At 44.4% G+C, this 27,748-nt stretch overlaps 1 protein-coding gene across 1 annotated transcript; it reads left to right on the top strand.

Moving 5' to 3' along the window:
* Positions 1-553: 553 nt before the first annotated feature.
* TRPM1 (transient receptor potential cation channel subfamily M member 1) lies at positions 554-27,748 on the top strand. The gene is made up of 25 exons (XM_058155864.1): positions 554-657; positions 1,297-1,510; positions 2,528-2,652; positions 4,063-4,234; positions 5,277-5,433; positions 5,941-6,064; positions 7,042-7,114; positions 7,590-7,690; positions 8,330-8,503; positions 10,067-10,201; positions 11,171-11,221; positions 13,927-14,067; positions 14,368-14,397; positions 15,251-15,543; positions 15,841-16,069; positions 16,211-16,327; positions 16,687-16,818; positions 17,267-17,395; positions 17,733-17,984; positions 18,625-18,799; positions 19,835-19,855; positions 21,959-22,103; positions 24,233-24,435; positions 25,454-25,586; positions 26,375-27,748. Exons 1-25 carry the CDS (start codon positions 655-657, stop codon positions 27,612-27,614), a joined length of 4,569 nt encoding a protein of 1,522 aa, XP_058011847.1. The 5' UTR covers positions 554-654; the 3' UTR covers positions 27,615-27,748.

Here is a 27,748-nt window from a genome sequence, read left to right as displayed (position 1 = left end):
TTTTTTCGGTGCCATTGTAACTTTGGTCACTAAATGAATGGTTTCAGGTCAAGGACTGCCCATCAATGTGTTTGGTGCCCTGTAGCGGGTGTCTAAATGTGTGCACTCCGATGCGATGCTCCTATCTCTTCCTTTCTCCTGGTTTCAATTTCCATGTCTAGACCGAATTGCTTCTCCGCTTTCACCCCACAGGGTCAAAAAGCCTGGATAGAGAAGACTTTTTTCAAGAGAGAATGCATCCGCATAATTGTCAACAGCAAAGACGCAACCAGGTGACTTTTCTTCTGACTTGGTGTTTGCATTGCTAATTCTTTTTCATCCTAGCTGATTTTGTTTTTAAAGAACTGATGTGTAAAGAATATCTTCTGAGGGATAACAACCCCGGATAGCAAAAGGGAGAAAAGTGGTTAGATGCCAGCCTCTGGGCCTGGTTTCATGTCTCTGTTTTGCTTTGGCCACAGGTGCTGCTGCGGTCAACTCCTTCTTCAACACATCCCCATTCCGGTTGAAACTGCAAACAAGGATGGAGAAGACCCAACAAAGCAATTAGAGGCCCAGCCAGAAAAATGGTCTATCAGTAAGCACACCCAAGCTCTCCCCACCGATGCCTTTGGAAATCTCGAGTTCCAGGGTGGAGGTCATATCAATAAGTCCATGGTAAGTAAGAAGGGTTTGTTCTTCAGAGGAGTCAGTGATGGCTTTCCAAGGTGGCCTTTTCAGTGTCCTTCTGCTAGGGAGCCCCGGGACATCGGTCCTTAGGCAATGCCTAGGTTTCCACCCATGCCAACTTGGGAGCCAATGTAGAGAAGGGACTCCTGAGAAAATCTGAAGGAAACCCAGAGTCAAATTGTGTTCATGAAATAAAATGTGCCACTGGGATAGGCTTAGAGGTCCTGGTGTCAGGTGCAACAAACCAGATCCACACATGAAGGTCCAATTAAACTGATTCATTGCTAAATGCACAGGAATCTTCTCAACTAATGGTTAGCAACTGCTAGGAGTTAGGAGTTAGATAAGGGAAAACAGAACTGAAGGGAAGTTGGACTTGGTTTGCTTGTGGCTATGTAGGGATTCCAGGCTGATCCCTCTTTTAACTCCTCCCCCAGCTTCTGCCATTCCTTCTACATCTGGTAGGAATCCCTAAAATACATCTGGAAAACAAAACCCCAATTCTAGACTAGGCCCAAACTGTTTTCCTACCAAAGTGGTTTGCCAGAAAGGAAACCAAAATTGGAGCTGAGCGAACTAGGATGTTGATCAGATCCAGCAACACGTCTGTGTCCTTTTATCTTGCAGTACATCCGGGTGTCCTATGACACCAAGCCGGACTTGCTGCTCCAACTCATGGTGAAGGACTGGCAACTAGAACTCCCCAAGCTCCTAATATCTGTCCACGGGGGACTCCAGAACTTTGAGCTACAGCCCAAACTTAAGCAAGTGTTTGGGAAGGGACTCATCAAGGCTGCCATGACCACTGGGGCCTGGATTTTCACTGGAGGAGTCAGTACAGGTATCTAATGGTCAGCTGTCCATTACCTTGGAAGTTCTCTGGGAGATCTCCTCCAAGAAGCTGGCTGAGATCAATGCCATGCTTTCTAGCAGGGTGCGTTTGTGTGGGTGGAAGGCAAAGAAGCATTGTGTGCTTTGAAGGATGGTCCAAGTACCACAATAACTATTGCACTGGGGATGAGTCATGACTAAGCTTTGCAATGAGCTTGAGACAGGCTATGTCGTGTCTCACTCCTCCTCTGATGGCCGGGTCTGGGAAGTCTGTATCCGGCGTGTCCACGAAGCCTCTGCAGCTTTGCCAAATTCCTGTCAGAGTTCTCAGGGCAGGCAGGAATCCAAGGTGTGACTTCAGCAACCAGATGAGACTTTGCCTGACTCAAGGAATGCCAAAAAGCAGATCCTTTATATAGGCCATGGGGTGTGGCTCCATGACTCAGCACTTATCCAGGCTTGCCCCTCCCTTCCTTTTGCTGACATCGCCTCTCCATTCTCCGGAAGTGGGGATCTGTCCATGTTTTGTCCTCCTGCTCAGCTGCTGGCAATTCTAGCCCGTGGCTGGCTTCTTGCTCACACGCTGTAGGAGGGAGGTTTATTTGCTCAGTCTGTCCGGGCATGGTGCCGGGGCTGGGGGCTGGAGGCATGCCAGGCCATTCTTCTTCACTATCATTCTTTGGCACAGATAGCAGGAGATGGGAGGGACCCGGCTGAGGAGAGGGGGGGCGGGCGAGGCACAACAGACTATGCTGCCCAAAGACTTGGTGGAACTTCTAAAACTGCTTTGGTGGAACTTCTAAAAGTTGTGGAAGATTGACCCTCCCAGAGAACTGCAGAAGGGTATCATCACTGTGAAACCAGCTTTCCATCTGGCCATTCAAGAAGATACAGTTTAGGTCCTAATGGGACTATCTTAATCCATGGGAAGGGGATGGAGGCCTTTAATGGAGAAAATGTTCTCAAAATTGCATGCAAGTATCCCAGGGAAGAGGCTAATAATGCATTGGTCTCCTCCCTCATGCAGGAATCATTCGCCATGTGGGAGATGCCCTGAAAGACCACTCTTCCAAGTCCAGAGGACGCATCTGTGCTGTTGGCATTGCTCCGTGGGGCATTGTGGAAAACAAGGAAGATCTGCTTGGGAAAGATGTGAGCTTGTCCCACACTTCTGGGGAGTTTTTAACCAAGTTTTTCCCCCCACTCTTTCCACCTTGATTAACATCCAGGTTCTTGCTCTCTTTCATTTGTAACTGCCCGTGTTTCTCTATCACAATTCCATCTTCTTTTCTTACTGGAAAATAAATTCTTGAAGTAAGGAAGTGATTGTTTTGTTTTGTTTTGTTTTGTTTTGATACAGGGGGCTGGAAGCCTCCCTCATGCTTTCCTTACCCCAAATCAGCATGCATGCCATTATTGCAAAGTTATGGTCCCCATCACCACATCTTCTAAAGCTTTTTTCCCAGTCCTACCAAGCAAGAGAGATTTGGTTGAAGAGCACCCAAGAGGAGAGCTTCAGATCTTTGGATGGCCTCCTCCAAGGTGTCGTCAGCTCCACCTTCCCTTGCTTGCTTTTAAGGAGGCTCTACGGACACGTCTGAGTTCCTTCAGCAGATCCTTAGACAAAATCTTAAAGAGTTTGTTGTTTCCTCCCATTTTTCATTTTAATTCACAGCTCCGTTACCTCATTTTTAGTTCCTGCTTTGTGCTTAGCCTCAATTTTGCTGTCACTTTCTCAGTCAGTTTGGAGGCAACGCTAACTCCTAGCTTAGCATTGAACGGATCAAAGTTGTGGATGGGATTTTCCCTTCCTTCTTCTCACAAGGGCACAAACTGGAGATGGGAAGCCTCTGCTTCCACTTTCAGGTTAATCAGAATTCCCCTGAACTTCAACCTGTTTCATCCCGATGCCTTCAGGAAGCGTCTTATTTATTTATTTATTTATTTATTTTGTCACAACATCATACAAAAAGATTATATAGTATATACACATATAAACATATATAGGAAGAAGAAAAGAAAAACAATAGGACAGGAACGGTAGGCACGTTTGTGCGCTTATGCACGCCCCTTATGGTCCTCTTAGGAATGGGGTGAGGTCTTCCACCAGAAATGGCCTTGATTCAAAAAAGCTTTTATTTATTTGCTTGAAGAGGAAACAATTGTAGCTGCAACTGAGGCTAGAATTAAATTAATCTGTCTCAGGCTTTGGGTGGCCAGGACCTCTGTTGTGGATTTCATGTGGACAGCCCCATCTTTGCTCCTACTGCCAGATGCTGCAAATCTGCCCCCTTTCTTTGCATCTGGTCACCTTATCCAGGAGAGGATGCAAACTGCCATCTGCCTGGAAATTTATATTTGGCTGGCTGATGACATTCCCATTAAAGCTTTCTATTAATTGGCATTCTTCCTCCTGGGAAATTATCTCTGGATGGCAGAGATCTGCACAGTGGCACTACTCACTGTTTCATTTCTGTGACAGCCAGAGACAACTGCATGGTTGGGGTTGGGACGTGGGCCCTCCGCTAAACTCAGGCAACCTTGTGCTTCTCTGCTTGACAGGTGACGAAGCTTTATCAGACGATGTCAAACCCACTCAGCAAACTCTGTGTGCTGAACAGCTCCCACACTCACTTCATCCTCGCCGACAACGGTACCCTGGGCAAATATGGGGCAGAGGTGAAACTGAGGCGCCAACTGGAAAAGCACATTTCTCTGCAGAAAATCAACACCCGTAAGTGAGGGGGTTCAGATCTTTTGCCCCCAAAGGCCCTGACCCTCATAACAAGGATGAGCCATGGTTGTTTTCCTTGGCTGAGGAACCCTGGTGGCACAGTGGTTAGAATCAAGTATTGCAGGCTGGCTCTGCCCACTGCCAGCAGTTCGATCCTAACCAGTCCAAGGTTGACTCAGCCTTCCAGCCTTCCAAGGTGGGTAAAATGAGGACCCAGATTGCTGGGGGCAAAAGGCTGACTCGATAAACTACTTAGAGAGGGCTGTAAAAGCCCTGTGAAGCGGTGTATAAGTCTAAGGGCAGTTGCTGTTGCTATCATCATTTCTCGCTGAATCCAGGACCTTCCTGATTGCTGACCAAGCTTGTACAGACCTCATGACCTGCGGGGTTCCCTTTGTCATCCTATGCCTGGAGCTCAGAGTAAGGCAGGGGTCGCAAAGGGCTGCTCAGCTGTTGTCTCTAACGTCAACCAGCCATGATTTGCAACCTAGCTCTAAGGAGTTTGGCTTGGCTCCTAGGACGGCCCTTGGAACTCAAAACCAGAAGCCATTGTGGTAGTTGAGTAAAGTGTGCTTTTATGATTAAGTGTAGGCCAAGTGCATGCAGCTGCAGGATTTGTGTATGTTTAGTTTAATGAAAATAAGGACTGGGGCGACATAATAGCAGTCTTCCAATATTTGAGGGGCTGCTACAAAGAAGAGGAGGTGCACCTATCCTCCAAAGCAGGAGAAGGCAGGACAAGAAGCAATGGATGGAGACTAATCAAGGAGAGAAGCAACCTGGAATGAAGGAGAATTTTCCTGACAGCGAACTAGTTGAATGGCTTGCCTCCAGAAGTTGTGGAGCTTTTTAACAAATGATTGGAGTTGTCTGGAATGCTATTGGGTCTCCAAGGTCCTTTCCATTCTGTTATTCTTACATTGCACACAAACTTATGGGCAATATACTGTAAATACGGATGCCAATAAAACATTTCAACAATGGAGAACTGGAGGTCTCACTAGCTTTAGAACCTTTTGTTGATCTCGGATTCATTCTACAGGCCTGGGGCAGGGAGTCCCTGTGGTCGGATTGATAGTTGAAGGTGGCCCCAACGTGATCTCAATTGTCTTGGAATATCTGCGTGAAGAGCCCCCACTTCCCGTGGTCATCTGCGATGGCAGTGGTAGAGCATCGGACATTATAGCGTTCGCACACAAGTACTCAGAAGAAGGCGGGTGAGCTACTGGGGTACGGGGCATAGCTGATTTGCCCTTTGCCCTTTTATTTGGGGAGTGGGTCCTTTCTTTCCCAAAAGTGTTTATTTTTATCTGATTCCCACCAAGGTCAATGAGTTACTACCAGTACGGGGCACCACATGTTGTTTGCTACAATTCTGGATAAAGAATAGAGTAATACGGGGTCCTTGGTGCTCTCTGAGCTTGGTGGCTTTCTGGCAGACATTTCATGACCCAACTAGGTAACATCTTCAATGTTAATGAAGATGATGATATGACTGGTGATGTTCCTTAGTTGGATCACCCAATGACTGCAAGGAAACCATCAAGCTCAGAGAGCACCAATGGACCCCACAATCCAATCCCGAGCTACAAATATTCTCTTCTATCAATAGAATGATACACAATACATAATATCTAAGGTCACCTTCTTCATTTCTGAAGCCTAACATCTTCCTCCCACTCCTGCTTTCTCTCCCTCAATTTTAGCATAATCAATGAATCTCTTCGGGATCAGCTGCTGGTCACCATTCAGAAAACGTTCAACTACAGTCGGAATCAAGCCCACCAGCTCTTTGTGATTCTCATGGAATGTATGAAGAAGAAAGAACTTGTAAGTTCGGCTGTTATTGCAGTCGTATTTATGGGAGCACTTATTAGCAATATGATTTGGTCTGCTGCATTTTACCTCCATTTTACTGCTTTGTCAGTGTGGGTTGGAGTCGGTGGTTCCTGACTGGCAAGGAGTAAAGTCACGCCCAGTTCAAATCAGTGCCGCCTTGTGATTAATCAGACCAGATTAATGATTAAAAGCAACGAGGGAGAGCAACAGCCACAGATATCAAATGGTCTCACAACCGGACATCTGGTTTTTTAGGGAATCCCTTCTGATGATGATATAATCAGCTTGTCCTCCTTAAAAGCCTCCATCAGTGAATGTCTTTTTTTCCCCCCCTCCACAATTGTCCTCATGATAATAGCAGTTAGGAGGTTATGAGAACCAGTTTGATCAGATTAACTCTTAATCCCCGTGTTCTTCCTGAAGATATAAGGGCGCAGAAGGGGCATCGCTGTGGCTCATTCCTTCTTCCTCTTTCGGCCAATCCAGCAAGATTCCTTAAGGCTTCTAAACTATGCGGCAGGCTTTATCGTCGCTTCCGTATTAAAGAAAAGGAAAAGGTTTAAGAATCAAATCCTTCCCCTCATCCACTCTGGTTGGACACTTAAGGATTGGGGAGGAAAATCCATATGCAGGCAAGAAAGCAAAGCCATGTTGCAGATACTCTTAGGGCCGGTAATTAAAATTTGTTAGCAATCCCCATTTCTTTTAGAAGTAGACACATAACTGACTGAAAATATCTCTTTCTCTAAAGAATGTTAAATTGAGATGTAAATCTCAATGCAGAGTCATCCATCATGCAATAGATTGGCCGTGATTTTTATAGCAATGGAATGACTGGTTATGTTCCGTCAAGTCGTTTTTGACACCCAGCGACCACTGAATCGAATTCTTGAAATCTTTGGTGCACAAAAGAGAAACACAGAAAGATTCTTCTGCTTTTCCTCATGGTTGTCTTTGCTGGTCATTAGATCACGGTGTTCCGCATGGGATCTGAAGGGCAGCAAGATATTGAGATGTCCATCCTAACGGCTTTACTTAAAGGTGAGCTTACCATGCAGGGAGTGAGAAGGTGTGTAGAGGTTGAGGAAGGAATGGAAGACAGGGGAGACCTGAGCAGTCCAGAGAGAGAAGTCAAGTCCATTGGCAGCTTCTCTCCTAAAGGGTAACTCAGGCCAAGTGAGAAGAACCTTGGAGAGAAGCCTTTCAGATATTTCAAAGACACTCTGCCTTCATGAACTCACTAATAACCAAGGCTGGGAAATTCCATACAAGACCTGCATGGACCCCAAAACTATCACTAAAGATTTTACTGAAATCTTTAAGTTCTCACTTCCTCTAACTACTCAACTTGGTAGAGTTGACACAAAAGAGTAGAGATATTGAGAAAAATAATACATCCTCATTTTTCATTTTAGGGTGACTTAACCCATGACGAAAGAAAGACTGGGCATTGTTGCTACAAGTCCCTTCTTGTATTAGTATAAAAATGTTGGCCTGGGCTTGTTTGTTTCCTTAGGTACCAACGTGTCTGCACCCGATCAGCTGAGCTTAGCTTTGGCTTGGAACCGGGTCGATATCGCCCGCAGCCAGATCTTCGTCTTTGGGCACCATTGGCCGGTAAAGATATCTTGGAGTCAAACTTCCTCCTCTTGATATTTAAAACAACAACAACAAGAGTTTTACGTGTATTTAGATTTTCCCCTTGAAAGGACAATTCTTGCTGGAATTCTTGTGCTAGTTATCTTAACCGTCTTCTCCATAACCAGAACTTTGAGGGATTGGTTCTTAATCATCTCTGGTCCAGGTTGCTTAACGATGATTAACCATCTCCAGAAGTCTACACCAGGGGACTCCTCCAACCTTGGCAACTTTAAGACTTGTGGATTTCAACTCCCAGAATTCCTCAGCCAGCTTTGGGAATCCTGGGAATTGAAGTCCACAAGTCTTATTATTGCCAAAGTTGGAGACCTGTGGTCTACACAATGCAGCAATAAGAAAAGGCCTTGTATTGTAGCTGGCCTAGTGTTGTCTTGTGCTTACTCTTCAGCCTCTCTCCCTTGCCAAATCTGGGCTGTCCAACCAGTTCTTCCTGCCATTCCGCCAGCCAAATTTGCATGAGAAGAGAAAGGACGACGCTCAGTGTCCTTTTGCACTTACTGGAGATCTTCAGATCATCTCTTCTGGGGTTGAAGAGAAAGGAGTCACTTGTTCTTACCCCCCATTTCAACTAAGTGTCTCCTGTTCTTTCCTCTCTAGCCCTTGGGAAGTCTGGCCCCCGCAGATGGGGCCCCTCAGGAAAAGGAGAAGAAATCTCCCGTCCCTCAAGCGAAAGGTGGAAGAGGGAAAGGGAAAGGGAAAAAGAAAGGCGGAAAGCAGAAAGAGGAGCCGGAAGAAGAGCTGGATCCAAGGAAACTTGAACTCTTGAACTGGGTGAGGTTGGCAAGGGCTTGGTGGCTCCTTTCATCTACATCAACCTGAGCCTTTTCCTCTCCATGTAGCATTAAGACTCCTTTGAACCAGGGGCTTTCCTGGTGCTTTCATGTATAAAAAGTTTTTATTGATTTTACTACAACAACACAACACAACACAAACATACATAACACAAACACATAATATGTGTTTTCTTTTTACATGTCAGTTTCATTCCACATACTTTCTGCTTTATGTATTCCCCTTTTTTTCTCTCTTTTATTATCTTTATCTTTATTGTCTCTTTATCTCTAGTTTTATTCATTTACAATATTTAATACATTTGTCACCTTCTCTTCTCCATCATTTATTCATATTTACTTTTCCTATTCTCTAACCAATCGTACCACTTGGTCCATACTTGATAGTATTCCGTCTCTTCCTTTTCTTTTATTTCTTTCGTTAATTTATCCATCTCCACACAGTCCAGAATTTTCTTGATTATTTCTTCCTCTGTTGGTACCTTTTCATTTTTCCAGAACTGTGCGTAGACAATCCTTGCAGCAGTGATTATGTGTAATATCAAATACTGAATTTCTTTACTGTAGGTTCTGGTTAATATCCCTAGTAAAAACATCTCTGGTTTCAAGTCCACATTATGGCCACTTATCCCTCCTATCCAGTTTCTAATTCTGGACCAATAGTTCGCCTTAGGACATGTCCACCAGAGGTGATAATATGTTCCGGGAACTTTTTTGTATTTCCAACAGTTTGAAGAATTATTAGGAAACATTTTAGCAAGTCATATTGGTGTAAAATGCCATCCAGGTGTTTTATTTGTTTGCTAGTCCTTATGATCTTAATGTAGAACATAGAATAATACAGTTGGAAGGGTCCATAGAGATCTTCTAATCTAACCCCTATTCAAGCAGAAGGTCCTACACCACCCTGAACAAATGGCTGTCCAGCCTCTTCTTGAAGACTTCCAGGGATGGAGTACCCACAATGCCAGGAGGCAAGCTCTTCCATTGATGACTCATTCTCACCGTCAGGAAATTCCTCCTTAGTTCTGGGTTGGATCTCTCTTGAATGATCTTCCGCCTGTTACATCTTGTATTTATTGACTTCATTCTACACCGGTTCTCATGGTGCAAAACAATGCCCAGAGAGTATCCTAAGAGGATTCTTTCTGGGCACCAACTATGACTTGCCTGCAGAAGTTGTGAATGCTCCAACACTGGAAATTTTTAAGAAAATGTTGAATAACCATTTGTCTGAGATGGTGTAGGGTTTCCTGCCTGGGCAGGGGGTTGGACTAGAAGGCCTCCAAGGTCCCTTCCAACTCTGTTGTTATTATTATTATTAAGATTCTGTCATAACTGGGGAAAAAATTAGGATGGATTAACCCCAAACTGAATTAGGTTGAGGGTCTCACAGAACCCTAAACCATAAAAAAGAAAACCGAATCTAAAACTAATCCAGTTTTGCCAAGGTTATCTCCATATTTTCCACCAGCTCCAGTATTTTTTGCATTTATGGATCATATGCTCCCTCAACACATGCTTTGTATCGGCATTTTTGTAGGTAAACGCCCTGGAGCAATCAATGCTGGATGCCCTTGTCCTGGATCGGGTGGACTTTGTGAAGCTTTTGATTGAGAATGGGGTCAACATGCAGAGGTTCCTCACCATCCCACGGCTGGAAGAGCTTTACAACACTGTGAGTGACACTCGCAAGTTTCTTTTTAAACCTTGCTTTAAACCACCTTGGTTGGCTATGGACATGTCCCATCAGATGGAGTTTGGAGTAGGACAACCAAGCAAGCCTCCCGGAGGGTTTTGGAGGACCATGGGGTGGGTTCTTCTAAATCTTGGAATCATCTTCTGTTTTTAGAATCATTAGAATAGATCCTGTGAGACTTCCTTCTGAAACAGGATGAGGGTGTTTAACCTTCCAAAGCAGTGATTCTCAACCACGACAACTTTAAGATGTGTGGACTTCAATTCCCAGAAGGTTGGGGAATTCTGGGAGTTGGAGTCCATACATCTTAAAGTTGCCAAGGTTGAGAAGCACTGCTCCAGGGGAACAGACCTAGCAGGAGATACCCTGTTTCACCAAAAATAAGACATCCCCTGATAATAAAGCCAATTGGGCTTTTGAGCGCATGCGCTAAAATAAGTCTCCTCCCAAAAATAATCCCTCCCCAAAATTATTTAAACACAGAGCTGGAAATCAGGTAAAATGGCAAGAGGAGCCCCATCTTGCTCCACGAGCCCCAAAATAAGACCCCCCCGAAAATAAGGCCAAGCACTTATTTCGTGGTTAAAACAATTTTAAGACAGGGTCTTATTTTTGGGGAAACATGGTAGCAAGTCAACTTGGAAAAGAAATATCCTTCATGATTCTTCCAAAGTCAAGAAGATAGAGAGAAGAATTGAGAGGTGAAGATGGACAGAGCTTGAGGGGGAATTACTAAGGTATGGTGATACCTATCATTATCATGCCACGTTGAATCAACCAGGTCTTTGCACTAAGCCAAAACTGGGATTCTTTTCTTGGGCATAGCAGGTCATGTAAACACCTTGATATTCTATGTTTATGTCTCAATGCCTTGCATAAACTCTACAGAAATGTCTTCTATCCCCCAACGTCGTTGTAAGAGAAAACCACAATTGTTCTCTTTTTCAGAGACTTGGCCCACCAAACAATTTGCATGTGATTGTGAGAGACGTGAAAAAGGTAAATGAAAAAACAGTGGGGTGAAATGGGCATTCACAAAAATGTTTCTCGCATTTATTTCAACTATAAACATCAAAAGAAAAGTGAATGTAAAATGGGAAGATTCCTGATTTCTAGGCCAGGACTCGTCTCCGAAATATTCCTTGAAAGATCCCTAGAAGAGTCAGATTCCAGCCTCTGCATTTTCATTTGACCTGTTTGCAAAAGTTATTTTGGGATTAGTATCTGGTGGACCTACCCACCCTTCTGAATCAGCAATGATTCCTTCCGTGCAATGGGAACAGCACGGAGTTGGGAAAAGACATTTTGCCTTTTTTGTTTTGAGAAAGCTGCAGGGATATTAGCCCCTTCGATCTTTAGTTTCACGAGTGGAAAAGAAACATTGTTTTTGGTGGAAAATATAATCAAATCTTTGGGGAGAGGGCTCCCTCTGTCCCCCCCGCCCCAAAACACATAAGTATATGTTGCTGTTAGAGGGTTTTCCCCAGGGGTGAAATGCTCCCGGTTCGGACTGGATTGCCCAATCTGGTAGCGATGGCGGCAAGTGGTTCGGAGAACCGGTAGCAAAAATCCCTCCCCCACCATGCCCAGCTGAGCTGTGCGATCATCAGAATTTTTTTTTAACTTTTAAAAGCATTTTTTCTTCGGCCAAAAAAATGCTTTTAAAAGTAAAAAAAAAAGCCTCTGATGATCACGTGGCTCAGCTGGGATCATCAGAGGCTTTTAAAGCAATTTTTCTTTTCTGAAGAGGTTGTAAAAAAAATGCTTTTAAAAGGCTCTGGTGATCCCAGCTGAGTTGCCTGATCATCAGAGGCTTTTTTTCTTTTAAAGGCAAAAAAAAGGCCTTTTCTTTTCTTTTAAAAGCATTTTATTTTTGCCTTTAAGAGAAAAAAAAGCCTCTGACGATCGCGTGGCTCAGCTGGGATCACCAGAGGAGCCTTTTAAAAGCATTTTTTCTACAACCTCTTTAGCCAAAGAGGTTGTAGAAAAAAATGTTTTTAAAAGTAAAAAAAAAAAAAAAAGTTGGCCACGCTCACCCAGTCACATTATCCCCCCCCACCAAGCCACACCCACAGAACGGTAGTAACTAATTTTACATTTCACCACTGGTTTTCCCCCCATAAAAGCACATTTAAAAATTGGTTTAGAAGTTTGAGAAAATAGATATGTTAGAGGGTTGGATGCTGAAGGTTTTAATAGGGTAACCAGCTATGGACTGTGAAAAATGAGCCTCTGGGGGCAGCAAAGAACTCAGAAAAACTAATGTTTTACAGCCACCTATTGGTCATTTAACTCCTTGTAACTCAGATCTGATAATCCTTTGAGCTGTATTTGGAGCTTTTTTGGTGCTGGTTACTGACTCAGATTGGATCCTGGAGCTTTCTGGTGCCTGTTGGAAGAAGGGGAAAAAACGAGGGAAAGCATGATAATAGGAATGGAACGGAGCGAGCAGTAACTAAGATACTTAGGTTGTCGCTGCCCTTAAGAGTTGGAGTTCCCAGAAAAACGGATTGGTTGTGACAACCTGCATGATTTGGACGGTTGAAAGCCGAACGGCTCACTTTGCATGTCTCTTAGCCATTGCCCGTGTTTTCCTCCGTCGCTCTCGATTAAACCCGAAAGGCTCCCCGTTGAAACAGGCAAAGCATTGTGCTGAAATCAAAGCTCCAGGAAGTGGGCCAGATTTGAATTGAAGTGTTCATAATTTTCAGCATAATGACCTCCAAGGTTATTCCACCTACTTGTTTACCATGTCTGGCCCTTCAACAAGCTTCTGATTGTTTGATGCTGGTGGACAGATGTCTCCTCAGAAGGAAGCATCTTTGATGTCTTTGGTTCCTTCTCAGAAGCAGAAGCTCCAGGGACGGACAAAAGATAATGTAATAAATAAAGGAATGAAATCAACTTCCTTCAACGCGAGAGACGGGAAGCGTTGTCTGCTCCTAAATTGAAATGTCGGCATTCTCATTCCTTGTTTTTGCTTCCCTGTTTGCCTTATTTTGGGAGGGGGTCTTTTCAAGTCAGCCTTGACTCTTGGCAATTCCCTGGACAAGTTCCTGCGGTTTTCTTGGCAAGATTTCAGAAGTGGTTTGCCATTGTCTTCTTCCTAGGGCCGAGGGGGGGATTCTGGGAGTTGAAGTCCACAAAAGTTAAAGTTTCCAAGGCTGGACATCCCTCTACGCCAGTAGTTCTCAACCTTTATAGTGCTGCGACCCCTTTCACACAATTCCCCACAATGTGGCGACCCCTTTAATACAATTCCCCATGAGGTGGCGACCCCAACCGTAAAATTATTATTTTTATTTTAGTTTTGAATTTATCGCGCCTGAAGCCGTATTGGCTAGCGATTGGGAGTGATTGCAGCTGGCTTGAGAGGGAGACATCAGAGCAAAGATTTCTCTCTTTTTTAATTCATCGTGCCTGAAGCCGAATTCGGCTAGCGATTTGAAGAGCCTGCAGCTGGCTTGTGGAGTCAACCATTGGAGCGCGATTCTTCGACTCACAAGTATACTTCCCATATTTCCGATGGTCTTAGGCGACCCCGGGCAAATCGTCATTCGACCCCCAATGGGGTCGCGACCCACAGGTTGAGAACCGCTCCTCTACGCTAAACCCTCTCAGATTGCAGCCTAACCAGGAACGCCTTGTTTTTTGGCCTGCCTTGTTAGCCTCCTTCAACAAATCCATTTTGGTGAATTCTCTAGGGAAATCTACCGCCCGATTATCATATCAGCCTCATCGACATCGGTTTGGTGCTAGAATATCTCATGGGTGGAGCGTATCGCTGCAATTATACACGGAAGAGTTTCCGGACCCTCTACAACAATCTCTTTGGACCTAAACGGGTAAAGTGTGTGTATATATATATTCTGAAAACCCGAATAACCAAAGATATATATATATATATCTGCTTCACAGAATAATTATACCTGTCCTTCTCCCCTCCTCTGCTCTGTATTTACTGTAATTTCAGCATCCATATAATAATGAGAATATGGAGTCCTTATTCCATTGTGGATGAATGATTGACCAATCTTCTCTTGAAAACCTTTTCTTTTAATTTTATTGTAAAATATATTAGATTGCAACTGGAAAACAATTACTTTAAAACTCATTTTTCTTCCTCTTTTTTCCTCTACATGCAGCCTAAAGCTCTTAAACTTCTGGGCATGGAGGTAAGTTCTTCACATATATGGGTGGAAATCCTGAAAAAAAAATAAAAAATAAAGATTAAGCATTTCATGTTTTATTTTTATTTTTTAAAAAAGATCTTACTTTTGATGGCTACTTTTTAACCAGCAAGTTCCCTGAGAATAAAATAGTTCAGAATAAAACTAGAAGGGACCTTGGTGGTCTTCTAGTTCAACCCTGTGCCCACTCTACTCTTGTCCACAAATAACTGAGAAAGCCTTGCAAATACTGATTTTGGGGTTACAAATAAGCTTTAGCAAATACGGAACCTGCAAATAACAAGGAATGCCTGTAATTGAAAAAGGCAGAGGGAAGAAGATTTCTATCTGGCCCAGTTACTTTGATCTAATGCAGTGTTTCTCAACCATAGCAACTTTAAGCTAGGCAGCCTTCAACTCCCAGAATTCCCCAATCAGCATTCCCCTGCAAGATTGCACCCACGCTGCCCCATCATCGTGGGAGAGGAAACCAACTCATCTGAAGGTACCATGTCAACGTATCGGCCACCAACCCAGTTGTAGCATTGCACTCGATTGCTTCCACGTCATAGCATGTGTAGGGAATTTGCATTAAATAGTTGCATGCCACATGTGTAAGAATATTCCCTGATCTTTAGAATATCTGCAAGCATAACCACTCAGCATGCTAGCATTTCTCACCTTGTTCTGGAAATCTCTGATGGAACTGCATGGCCTTTTTTCTTAGTGCATGAAGTAATAAAGGCAGGCGAAGAATCTAATAAATGAATGAATGAACCCATGATCCAGATCGTTTGCAGCTCATGGCACAAGACTGAGAATAACGAGAGGTGATATCAACTCTGCTACTTCTTTCTAGGATGATGAGCCTCCCACCAAAGGGAAGAAAAAGAAGAAGAAGAAGAAGGAAGAAGACATTGACATTGATGTGGATGATCCAGAAGTCAGCCGTTTCCAATATCCATTCCACGAGCTCATGGTTTGGGCAGTGCTGATGAAGAGACAAAAAATGGCCCTCTTTTTGTGGCAGCGTGGAGAAGAAGCCATGGCCAAAGCTTTAGTGGCCTGTAAACTCTACAAAGCCATGGCCCATGAATGTATGGAGAGCGAGCTTGTGGACGATATCTCTCAAGATCTGGACAACAACTCCAAGTGAGTCAAAGGGCACAAAGGCTTGGTCTGTAGGCAATCATGTTCAGTCATGTTCTCAGAAGGAGCAACACAATCCATCTTCTCCTTCTGCCCCCTTTTGAAAAATGGTACATGTATGTTGGTTGTTTGGTTGGATTGTATGAGGTTGGCTGCTTGGCTGGCTGTGGAATTCTGGGAATTGATGTCCCACACACCTTCAAGCTGACAGTGTCGAGTAACACTGGTCCAGAAGCTGTTGGACAAGATAAGGGTTGAGAAGATATCCTTGAATGGTTCTTGCTTTCTTGGTTTCTTCAGGGATTTTGGTCAGCTGGCTGTGGAGTTGCTGGATCAGTCCTACAAGCATGATGAGCAGGTGGCCATGAAACTCTTGACCTATCAATTGAAGAACTGGAGCAACTCTACTTGCCTGAAACTCGCGGTGGCAGCCAAACATCGGGACTTCATTGCACATACTTGCAGCCAGATGCTGTTGACTGACATGTGGATGGGAAGGTTGCACATACGGAAAAACCCAGGTCTTCAGGTAGATGTAGACCATGAGTTCCTCCAGAGAGATTAGCCATAAATAAATAAACCAAACAACTGTCAGGGAAAATCAGCCTCTAGGATCCCCTGAGCTTTAATGACTATTTCATGACTCCCCGCCCTCTTTCCCCCCACTCAGGTCATCATGGGGATCCTCCTCCCCCCCACCATCCTCTTCCTGGAATTCCGGACCAATGATGAGTATCAAACATCCAGTGAAAAAGAAGTTGGGAAAGAAAAGGAGGAAGAGAATGCGGTCAGTCTCACTCTTTCCTAGTGCAGAGTAAACTCAAGTCAACTCAAGGACTCCCTGTATTCCTTTCTTCAGAGGGACCCATCGTGGATGCATTCATCCTTCCATCCATCCATTCTTACATGCTTTTGAACCAACAGGTTTTGCAAGAGTTTCCAGTCCTCGGCCTGGTGAACCAGAAATGAAAATTCATCCAAGAAAGTAGAACTATATGCCATAAAACAGAAGTGTTCTAGGGCTTGGTGGAAGCCTTTTTGAAAAACAAGAAAGCCACTTAGCAATGAGAACTGTTTCCCCTCTCTTTGTTGAGAATTGGGTGATATTTGGGGGTGATCGGTTGCCTGGTTGTCTCTGTCTTCCAGGATGCCAATGCTGATGCTGGATCTCGGAAAGGAGATGAAGAGGGCGGGAAGACTAAGCAGAAGGGCATTCCCATCGGAACAAAGATTTGTGAATTCTATAACGCACCAATTGTGAAGTTCTGGTTTTACACGGTAAGTAGAAATATATCCATGCTGATCTGAAAACAGCATGGTTAGTATCCCTTTTGCCAGTGTAGTCTGGGTTCAAGCAAGTTCTCATTGGGATGTGAAGTTCTCCACTCTTTCTTTAATGAGGCTGGTCCTGATCTACTTCATCAGCTTTCTAGAAGAACCTGCTGGGGCACACAAAGCTGGACTTAGTGATCCTTGAGCAGCATCTGATATTTTGGTAACTCTTGATGATGGACTTCTTGGACTGTAATTTGGAGAAGAAAGCATCCTAGCATGGGGGACAGGTGGGCTCCTGTCTACTGGACCAGAGACTTGTTTTGAGCATGTGATTATGCTAGATGTCCTCTGGGGTCTCTTTTGAATCTAAATTCTGTGTTTTTTGGAGAAAGTGTTATTATGGTCCTCCGACAGACCAGAAAAGACATGAGTTGCATGATCTCGTCCTCAGATATGCTACCTGGGCTACTTAATGCTGTTCAATTACATCATCCTGGTTCGGATGGAACGGTGGCCCTCAATCCAAGAATGGGTGGTCATCTCCTACATCTTGACTCTGGCTTTAGAGAAAGTCAGGGAGGTGAGTAAAATTAGCACTGCGCTGGGTCCTCTAAAACCTTTAACTCAGACAGATGCCTGAAATAAGAAGTTCACTCATGAGAAAACATCTTCATGTTTTTGCATCTTTCTATCATGAACTGGTATATCAGGAAATTAGGGCCTAAAGTTCAGGAACGCACTTTGGAAGGAAAGAAGGAGCAAGGAGGAAACTAACTGACTTTGAGATCATTCCACCTTGAGACTTGCTGCTCGTTATACATGGAAGCACAAACATTGAAATCCTGCTCCTGTTCCTCACGCCCCCCTCCAATTTTATCTTCTCTCCTCCACTCATACCTGAATTGCTTTATTTTCAGATTTTGATGTCAGAACCAGGGAAGCTAAGTCAGAAAATCAAAGTGTGGCTGCAAGAATATTGGAACATCACTGATTTGGTGGCCATCTCTGTGTTTCTGATTGGAGCTGTTCTTCGCTTGCAAAACCCACCTTACATGAGTTACGGAAGAGTGATCTATTGTGTGGACATCATTTTCTGGTACATCCGTGTCCTGGACATCTTTGGTGTGAACAAATACCTGGGCCCCTACGTCATGATGATTGGGAAGATGGTAGGTAAATGCAGGTGGTCCCATGCATCAGGGGACAGTGGCAGGAAGGAAAAAACAGGCTGTGGGGTGCCTGAAAACAGGAAGAACCAAGAAACCTGTGGAAGGATCTAGGCACCACCTATGGGGTCTCTAGCCTCACCTGGTTGGGCAATTTGTCTCCTATCATTACTCCTTTGGTCTGGCCATCCCAATTAATCAGTGTTAAACCAAAGCCTCTGCCCTTGCGTTAGACAGTTTCTTCCATCTCCACCTTTTAAGACTGATCTCAAAAGAGAGACATCTGGCCATCTTCTGTACCTAACACGAGTGCTAGGAAACTGCTTCTTCATGTCATAATCACTGAAAGATTATAACCGGGAAAGAGGACCATCTCCCCCGTATGACAACAGAGCAGTCATTCCCTTCGAAGGTCCTCTGGTGGGTTATCTTATTGTAAAGTTCTTTAGTCAAACATCCAAAACTGATGTTCCTGCTCCCCTGGAGACCTTGTGAAGTCTACTTCTCCCTAGATTGCTGTTGAAGGTTTCCTTGAGATGAAAGCTTGAGGCTGTAAATGCTTCTTGTCCTGAGTCTTTGCTCCCACTCATTCTCCACTAAGACTTCATCCCGGGCTCTTAACTCAAGTTCTTCTCTTGGACAGATGATTGACATGCTGTATTTTGTGGTCATTATGTTGGTGGTCCTGATGAGTTTTGGGGTGGCTCGCCAAGCCATCCTCCACCCCGATGAAGAACCCACCTGGAGATTGGCCCGTAACATCTTCTACATGCCCTACTGGATGATCTATGGAGAGGTCTTTGCTGATCAGATAGACCGTAAGAGCAGAATTCATAGTAAGATTCTGTTTCCTGTTTTCAGGCAGATGATCAGATGATTCAAAGGAATCCATGACCCTTTCTGAGTTTGGAACCTGTTCTTCCTTTGACGGCATTCTTACCTGGGTCATTTCTCCCAACCCACCCATCACCTTGAGGAAATCCCTTGCATTTTATCAGGTTGAAAGGCAAGAAATTGTTCCTTTCAACAACATGGCCTCCATCCATTCATTTTTTTCTCCAGTGTATTCAGCAATTTGTTGTCTTCAAGCCATTGTTTGAAGTTCAAAGCCCGAGGGATATGAACTTGCCACCAAAGGCCTACTTTGAAGAAGGAAAGCTTTGGACTTCCTACAAAATGTCTCGGTCCTCCTTTTCTGGATTTGGGAAGTCACCTTTGCATCTTTATACAGACTCTTGTTGGCACTTGGAAAACAATGGCAGGACTGAATATCCTGGTCTTCTCATAAAGATCCCCTTTTCCTAAATCACAGTTCAGTTTCCCGAGAACTCAAGAATTAAAATAAAGAGCAGCTTTTTAAAGCCCCTGTGGCTTTACAAGGTGCAATCAAAATCTTGCTTGCCTCTGGATGAGGATCCTCACAATTCCTAATTGGGAAGAGTTTGGTTTGCACACCTACAACATTTTCCTCCAGATCACAGCCTTCCCAGGATGGCCTTGCAGTCCATCGTGTTGTGATTTCCCCAATGATGTTTCGTGTTTGTGTTGACCGTGGCCCCAGACGTTCCTTTACTCATGGAAATAGCTAGAATATATATTTGCACGATCATCTGCCTGCTGCCATGGAGTAATATTTTGGAAAGACAAAGAGCAAAGGAAATTCCAGAGCACGACCAAGCAATGGTTCCGGAGTCTCTTTCTTGCCTGTTAAAATATTGAACAAATGCATCTCTTTCTGGCAGCTGAAAAGTCTCCTAATCTCAGACACGTGCTTTCGTTTCTTTTCCTTTCTTCCCTCTCTTTTTAATTCTGTTTCTTTTGTTTCGTTCCTTGCTTTCGCAATGCTGTGCTAGTCTATGCCATGGAGATTAATCGTAAGTTGATGAATGAATCAAAAGCTCTTCCCCCCACTCCTTCCTTTGCTTCGTCAGGTGTTTTGGGGTTGAGTTCAGCTCAGCTGTATAACACCAAAACCAACCCCCCCCCAAAGCTGTTTTCAACATGCATCTTACACTTGTCCATGGCTTAGGACCCGGGTACTTACGAGACCGCCTGCTGTTACCTTATGCCTCCCATCGACCCGTACGCTCTCACAGAGAGGGCCTTCTCAGGGTGCCGTCCGCCAAACAATGTCGGCTGGCGGCCCCCAGGGGTAGGGCCTTCTCTGTGGGAACACCGACGCTCTGGAACAAACTCCCCCCTGGCTTACGTCAAGTGCCTGATCTTCGGACCTTTCGTCGTGAGCTAAAAACATATTTATTCACTCAAGCAGGACTGGCATAAATAGTTGATTTTAAATTGGGGTTTTAGTGATTTTAAATTTTTAAATTTTTTAAATTATCGGCCGTTTATTAATAGTTTCTTTTAATTTCTTTTAATTGTATATATTCTGTATTTTATTCCGGCTGTACACCGCCCTGAGTCCTTTGGGAGAAGGGCGGTATAAAAATCTAATAAAATAAATAAAATAAATAAATTGTCCGGCTGCCAAAACCCCACAGCTTGCAATGCTTGGTGGGCACGTGGAGCGGTGGTGGATGAGCAGCCAGTGAGAATTTAGCTTGCTTTCTCTCTAAGCAACGGATTACACGGAATGCTATTCTTGCATTTGGGTTGGTGACAGTAGCTCTTCCATCTGTTACACCTTCTGTTCTTTTCGGCTGGCCGGGAGAGATGGGAACTCGGTGTTTCTCCACCACTGTAGAAGGAAGAAACTCTTTTCAACCGTCTGAGTGGGGGCTTCCTAGCATTTTAGCTGCCCCTTAAAATCCACCTGCATCTCTTCCACTCAAGAGATGAGGCTGGCATCCATCCAGATGATGAAATTCACACCCAGGAAGCCTCAAAGATTTGTGGGAGACATTTCCCCTTAACTGTAGTTAAGGAAAAGCCACTTAACGGCCACTTTAGCGCGGGGGGGGGGGGTCCGAAGCCTCCATAATCATCTCCAAAGCAGCTTTTTCCAAAAGGAAACTGGACTTTCTCGGTCTTTTCTTCGCAAACAGTTTGCTTCTCCTCCAAGAAGCTTCTTCAGGACTTCTTCAGAACTGAAGAAGTTTCCTAGATGAGAAGCAAAATGTTTGCAAGGAAAAAAAGCCAAGGAAGTCCAATTGCCTTTTGGAAAAAACAGCTTTGGGACAACCATTTATTTTATTTATTATTTATTTATTTATTTTTCAAATTTTTATACCGCCCATCTCCGAAGACTCGGGGCGGTGTACAGCAAATAAAACACAAATAATCAAATTTTTTAAAAATACAATATTAATTAAAAATCTAATTCAATGGCTGTATGTTAAAAGTATTAAGTAAAAATTACAAAATAAATTAAAACCCCTTTAAAAACCCACTAAAAACCCTCAATATTAAAATTAATCAATTAGGCCAGCCCCGCTTGATGAAAAAAGAAGGTTTTGAGCTCGCGCTTAAAGGTCCGAAGATCAGGGAGAAGCCGTAGTCCCACCGGCAGCTCGTTCCACAGGGCCAGGGCCCCCACAGAGAAGGCTCTTCCCCTGGGGGTCGCCAGCCGACATTGGTTGAGCGACGGCACCCCAAGGAGGCCCTCCCTGTGGGAGCGGACTGGACGCACCGGACGATGGGAGGTAGCTGGAGGCAGCAGGCGGTCCCAACCATGACCTGAAGGATGGATTGGAGAACCTCCATAGATGCCTCCATAATCATCCCCAAAGCTGCTTTTTCCAAAAGACACCTGGACTTCCTTGTTCCCCCCCCCCAAATATTTCGCTTCTCATTCAAGAAGTTTCTGAAGATCTGAAGAAGCTTCTTGGATGAGAAGCTAAATGTTTGCAAAGAATAAATCAAGGAAGTCCAGGTGCCTTTTGCAAAAAGCAGTTTTGGGTCAACCGTGACCTGAAGGATGCAGAACCTCCATAGATGCCTCCATAATCATGCTTCCCCATTTCTATAGAAGTGTGTCTGTGCCGGAGTTGTGAAGGCTAATCCGGTTTCCTTCCCAGCTCCTTGTGGGGACAACCTTTATGATGAGGATGGCAAACGGCTCCCCCCTTGCATCCCCGGTGCTTGGCTGACTCCTGCCATCATGGCTTGCTACCTCCTGGTTGCCAACATTCTCCTGGTCAACCTCTTGATTGCTGTCTTTAAGTGAGTATTTCATTTTCCTCCCCTTGTCTTTTGGTCGAAAAAATCTCCATCGTCAGACTTTGGTTGGCAGGATCCATAGGACTCTTGACCAAAAACAGAATTCGTATATATGAATGATGGACAGCAAGATAACAAACACAGCAGAAGACAGAAGAAACCATAAGATGTGGCCAGTGGTGGAATCTGAACTGGTTTGCCACCAATTTGCTGGCCGCACATGTGCGCTGCGTGCCAAACACACACTATACATGCATGTACACTACACACCAAATGCGTGCTGTGCATGCATGTGCAGTGTACACCAAAAGGAGGCTTGGGAAGGTAAGTAGAGCAGCGAGGAGGGGTCAGCTGTGCCGCGCGATTTAGATTCACTAGAAAGCAGGATTCCCAATTTTAAATCGTGCAGCACAGCTGATTGTCAGAAATACCGGTTCGGAGGAACCGGTAGTGTTTTTTTCCCCGCCCAATCAGGTGTGAACCAGTAGCGTTTCACCACCGGATGTGGCCATCAATGCCACTTATTTTATATACTCAGAGGAACACAAGCAAGCTGTTAACTACAAGTAGTCCTCAAACTTACAACAATTCATTTAATGAACATTTGAAGTTACAACAGCACTGGAAAAAAAGACTTATGACTGTTTTTCCTACGTACGACCGTTACAGCATCTCCATGGTCGTGTGATCAAAATTCAGATGCTTGGCAACTGACTCAGACTTATGACAGTTGCAGTTTTCTGGAGTCACGTGATCCCCTTTTGCGACCTTCTGATAAACAAAGTCAGTGGGGAAGCAACACAACCATGTTACTCATGTAATAACTACAGTTTTGTTTTTTTATTTGAATTTCTATCCCGCCCTTCTCCGAAGACTCAGGGCGGCTTACATTGTGTAAGGCAATAGTCTCATCCTATTTGTATATTTATATACAAAGTCAACTTTTATTGCCCCCAACAATCTGGGTCCTCATTTTACCTACCTTATAAAGGATGGAAGGCTGAGTCAACCTTGGGCCTGGTGGGGCTCGAGCCTGCAGTAATTGTAACTGCAGGCAGCTGTGTGTTAATAACAGGCTGCATTAACCTGGTGAGCCACTTCCCAGCCCAGTGATTCACTTAGCACATGTGGCAAGAAAGGTCGCAAAATGGGGCAAAACAGCTGTCTCGCTTAGCAAGCAAAACTTTGGGCTCAATTGTGGTCATAAGTTGAGGACCACCTATGCTGCCAGATGGTGCAAGTTATTCTCTGCTCGTTCCCAGTGACAATGGTGCTGGGCAGAGATTCACTCGATGGACGCACCTCCCACTGACATTCTGTCTCATTTATTCTTTGCAGAAAACAAGGACTCAAAGATATTTCTAGCTCATAATTTTATCTTGCTCTGCCTGGGCACAAATGTAGAAGCCTAGATAAACATGCCTGTGCCCACTTTGGGGAGAGTGTTCTGCTTTGAAATCAACAAGCCACTTTTTATTTTGTTGCCCACAGCTGTGTGTCCAATAGTTGAAAAGGGCATGTGTTTGAAAGAGGAATTGGGTGCCTGTTGCACAGCTAATTCGCTCTGGCATCAGGAGGAGAGAGAGAGGAGGGACGGGGGGGGCATTAGTTTGTAAATATTGACACAATGATGGTTGTGTGCAGGGTTGGTAAATAAAACCAGCCTTCTAGAAACTGGATCATGCAGTTGACATAGTCTTACCTGTGCAAATCACACTGGAAAGGAGAGGAATAAGGCAGAAATCTGAAGGCCTCTCTCAACAAGCCCACCATGGTGTAAAATGATATCGTTACTCATTGCCAAACGTTCAACCAAAGGAGATGGTCTTGTGCATTGCTGTGCTATCGTGGGTTTTCCATTGGATTTCTGGATGCTGGCTGGGGAATTCTGGGAGTTGGAGTCCACAAGTCTTAAAACTTGCCAGATTTGGACACCCTTGCTCTAGTCTAGACCAGGGGTCTCTAACCTTGGCAACTTTAAGCAAAGCTGGCTGGGGAATTCTGGGAGTTGAAGTCCTCCAGGCTTAAAGTTGCCAAGGTTGGGGACTCCTGGTCTAGACAAATCCTAGCTTTGTAGGAGAGAGACCTGCAGCGAGCGACCTGGCTAAAGGGTGGCATTGTATCTCTTGCAGCAACACTTTCTTTGAAGTGAAATCCATCTCCAACCAAGTCTGGAAATTCCAGCGGTATCAGCTGATCATGACTTTCCACGACAGGCCTGTCCTCCCACCCCCCATGATCATCTTCAGCCACCTATACATCATCATCATACGCGTTTGCTGCCGCTGGAAGAAGCACAGAGAAGGGGACCAGGATGAAAGTGACCGTGGGCTAAGTAAGGGGAGAACTCTCTTTTTTCTAGCAGATACCTGAGCTCCAGTGATGGGGGCTTTTTCAAGAGGCAACCGGACTTTCTAGTTTTTCTTTGAAGACGTTTTGCTTCTCTTCCAAGAAGCTTCTTCAGAGGAAGCTGAAGAGCTGAAGAAGCTTCTCATCAAAACGTCTCCAAAGAAAAACCAGAAAGTCCAGTTGTCTCTTGAAAAAAGAAAGCACCTTTGGGACAACCATGACCTGGAGGCTTGAGAATCTCCATAGAGGTTCTGGAGTTCTGTTTCATGCCTACCAAGACGTATGTCCCCCAAACAGAAAACCAGCAGAACAAGGAAGAGGCTGGACTACAAGCTTCTCCATGATATGTTGCAAATAACTTTTTCCATGACCTCTAAACTGCAATCCATGGATGACCCAGAACCACAGAATGACAGAACTAGTCGAGATCACAACCTTCCTTTCGCTCTCTTCAATATGCAGGAAAACCCAGCAAGCCATCTAGGATGATCTCTAGGTTCTCTATTTTGGAGGAATGTTATGACTAGGTGCTACGTTTCTTGGATGGTTTCATGGATTTTTTCCCCCTGCACCTTGTTGAGGGTTGGGTGGATCTTGGCAGTGTCTAGTGATTCGATGAGATTGCTTATGAATAAATGTGGTCAAGATTGCTAATATTGCAGGATGCTTTCCAGTAATTATTTTGAGAGCCCAACTGTTGCATTATTGTTCTCACAGCTAGATTGCCAGCTGGATTTAGGTTAGTGGCATTTAATGATGTTCTCTAGCATTGCGTCCTCCAGAGCTTTAAATTACTATCTCTAGCAAACCTGGTTCTGCTCCCTTGCCATGTTTCAGCCTGATGACAACAGAGCAGAGATGACACGAAAGAGCAGTTTTAAAATGTGCCTTTCCCTCTGTCCTTTGAAGTATTGTGAAAATGCAAAGGACAGTTGTTGCTTCTTCAAAACCATGCCCCCTGCCAGAACAAAGCAACATGACTCAACAACTCTTGTCTGTTTCAGAGCTGTTTCTAAGCGATGAAGAGTTGAAGAAACTGTACGAATTTGAGGAACAATGTGTGGAGGAATATTTTAGAGAAAAAGAAGATGAAGAGCAGTCCTCCAATGACGAACGCATCCGAGTTACTTCTGAAAGGTACCCCCACTGGGATATCAGTCCCCTTTCCCAGGAAGCAAAAGAAAATACCGGCTGTAAATATTTTTTTATTTTTCTCCTGGAAATGCCATTTCTGTGTCCACGTTAATGTACAGTGGTTGAAAGTTAAAAGTTTTGGCTTCTAGACTTCACCCAAGTCAAAATTGGGAACTAATCCTCAACTGGGATAATTGAGAGTCTGGGCCCTCCTGTTAAAACTGGAAAAAGGAATAATTTTTCCTAGTTATATTTCTTGCCTGCTGAAAGTCATGGAAACGGTTGCTTTTCACAAATCCAAGATTCTTCCTTAAAGGAGTCCAACTGATTCCTACTTCCTTATTTTTTAATGCCCTCATATTTTGCCCTCCTTCCATCCTTTATTTCAACCCCCGTTTCCTAATTTGGAACCTATGACTGGGCAGGGGGCAATTGGACACCTCAAGGGCCTGACCCCAAAGCAGTTAAATGATAGTTACAGCTTTCCGCTCAAAAAGGTCAACTTTTATTAGAAAGTTAAATGGCTACTCCTGAAAAGTTTGAATTGTCCAGCCAAATACCTGGCCCCACTAAATTAATTGAGCCTCATTTTTCCCCCTCTTATTTTTTTGTTTTTCTTTTATGATGTTGCCCTGATCGACAAAGAACATTCTCAGAATTAAACTAATTAAATCCCTGATAAGAACTGAAGAAATTTTTCCCTCACTTTCATGATCCCAGACTGGTCATTCTAATCTTCAGGAGAACATCTGCCTGTTTTGCTGAACCATCTGTTTCTTTCCAACCTCCAGGGTTGAAAACATGTCAATGAGATTAGAAGAAGTGAACGAAAGGGAGCATTTCATGAAAGCGTCTCTTCAGACGGTGGATCTTCGGCTTTCTCAGCTGGAAGACATCTCTGGCCGCATGGCAACTGCTTTGGAGAAACTGGCCGGCATTGACACGTCAGAGCTGACTCTCCCACGGTCTCGGGCCTCCTCTGAATGTGATACGGCTTATCTTTTGAGGCAAAGCAGCGTGAATAGTTCTGATAGTTACAGCATCTATCGCTACCAGACGGATGAGCTGATTTGTGACACCTTGCCCACTCCAATGTCTCCAGCGCTGGCGTTGCGTAAAGCGGATTTCAAGATGCAGCTGGCTCCAGAACGTCAAGGAAGCCTCCGTTCTGTCTTGGGCCCAAATGCAGTGACCTCTATGGAAAGTAAGAACACTTTAGAGGTCATTCAGGCTTCCCCTAGCTCATATTCCAGTTCAATAGACCCACAAGATCAGTCTCCAAGTTATGATTCCATATCTCAATCACTTACACAAATGGATAGTATTGAGAACAGTCAATCTGGAACCCAACAGGCTCTGCAGAATGCCCAGCTACCTCTAGGGAAGACCAAATTGGAAGCCACCATCTCTTATCCCTTGGACAAGCCTAGAGCAAGGAGATACTACCCAATGGAAACAGGCAACACTTCTCAAGCCGCCATAATGAAGTCAAAGAGTTTTATTTTTGCACAAGGTGGAGATTTGGTTGGCGGGTGTAACAACTGGACGGTGGTGGACCAAGGATATAGGACTATCATGAACCAAGTGTGCCCTTCTGCAGTTCAGCAGTGGACTGCTGAATGGAAGTATGAACTTCAGCAAAAAACAGATGATGAGCCCCCTCCCGAATATCCAGGTATTGTGCCTCAGCTGGAGGATCAAGTAGATCAAAAGTATTTACTGGCCAGCCCTGAAGAGAATAGTGAGATGGGCAAAGTTGAAGGTCTCAGTCTCTCCCCCGTGTCTTCACCGCTCATTCAGAGGAGGCCATCATGCAACAGACACTCGGTGAAGTCAGGAAGAAGTGGTAGATATCCACCTGGGCGGTCAAGGAGTTTACATAGCCGTTCTCAGAGAACCAAGACCATTAAGGAGAGGCTAAATAGGCCAGGACATGCCAGTAGCATCAGTAGTTTGATGATCCCTTCTGGATCTGCAACAGAGGAGCGGAAAACAAATCAAGAAAAACCCTCCACAGAAACCGAATGCTAAACATGGCCTTTTTCGATGAGCGAGCAACAGGAGATGAGATTGGCTTGGCTTTGCTAAGTCTTGACAAGAAAAGACTGATAGGATAACACTTCTCAACGGCCTGAAAGGAGGTCACACACAAGAAGACCAAACCT

This window comes from Ahaetulla prasina, chromosome 13, assembly GCF_028640845.1.
Source record: "Ahaetulla prasina isolate Xishuangbanna chromosome 13, ASM2864084v1, whole genome shotgun sequence".
In the NCBI taxonomy this organism is placed as follows: Eukaryota; Metazoa; Chordata; class Lepidosauria; order Squamata; family Colubridae; genus Ahaetulla; species Ahaetulla prasina.
The sequence above is the reverse complement of the archived record's forward strand: the minus strand, read 5'-3'. Positions and strand labels throughout refer to the sequence as shown.

Coding starts and splice junctions, on each gene's coding strand:
- TRPM1 (XM_058155864.1), top strand. Junction 7,115..7,589: donor CCTAACGGCTTTACTTAAAG/GTGAGCTTACCA, acceptor TTGTTTCCTTAG/GTACCAACGTGTCTGCACCC. Junction 16,819..17,266: donor TGAAGTTCTGGTTTTACACG/GTAAGTAGAAAT, acceptor TCTCGTCCTCAG/ATATGCTACCTGGGCTACTT.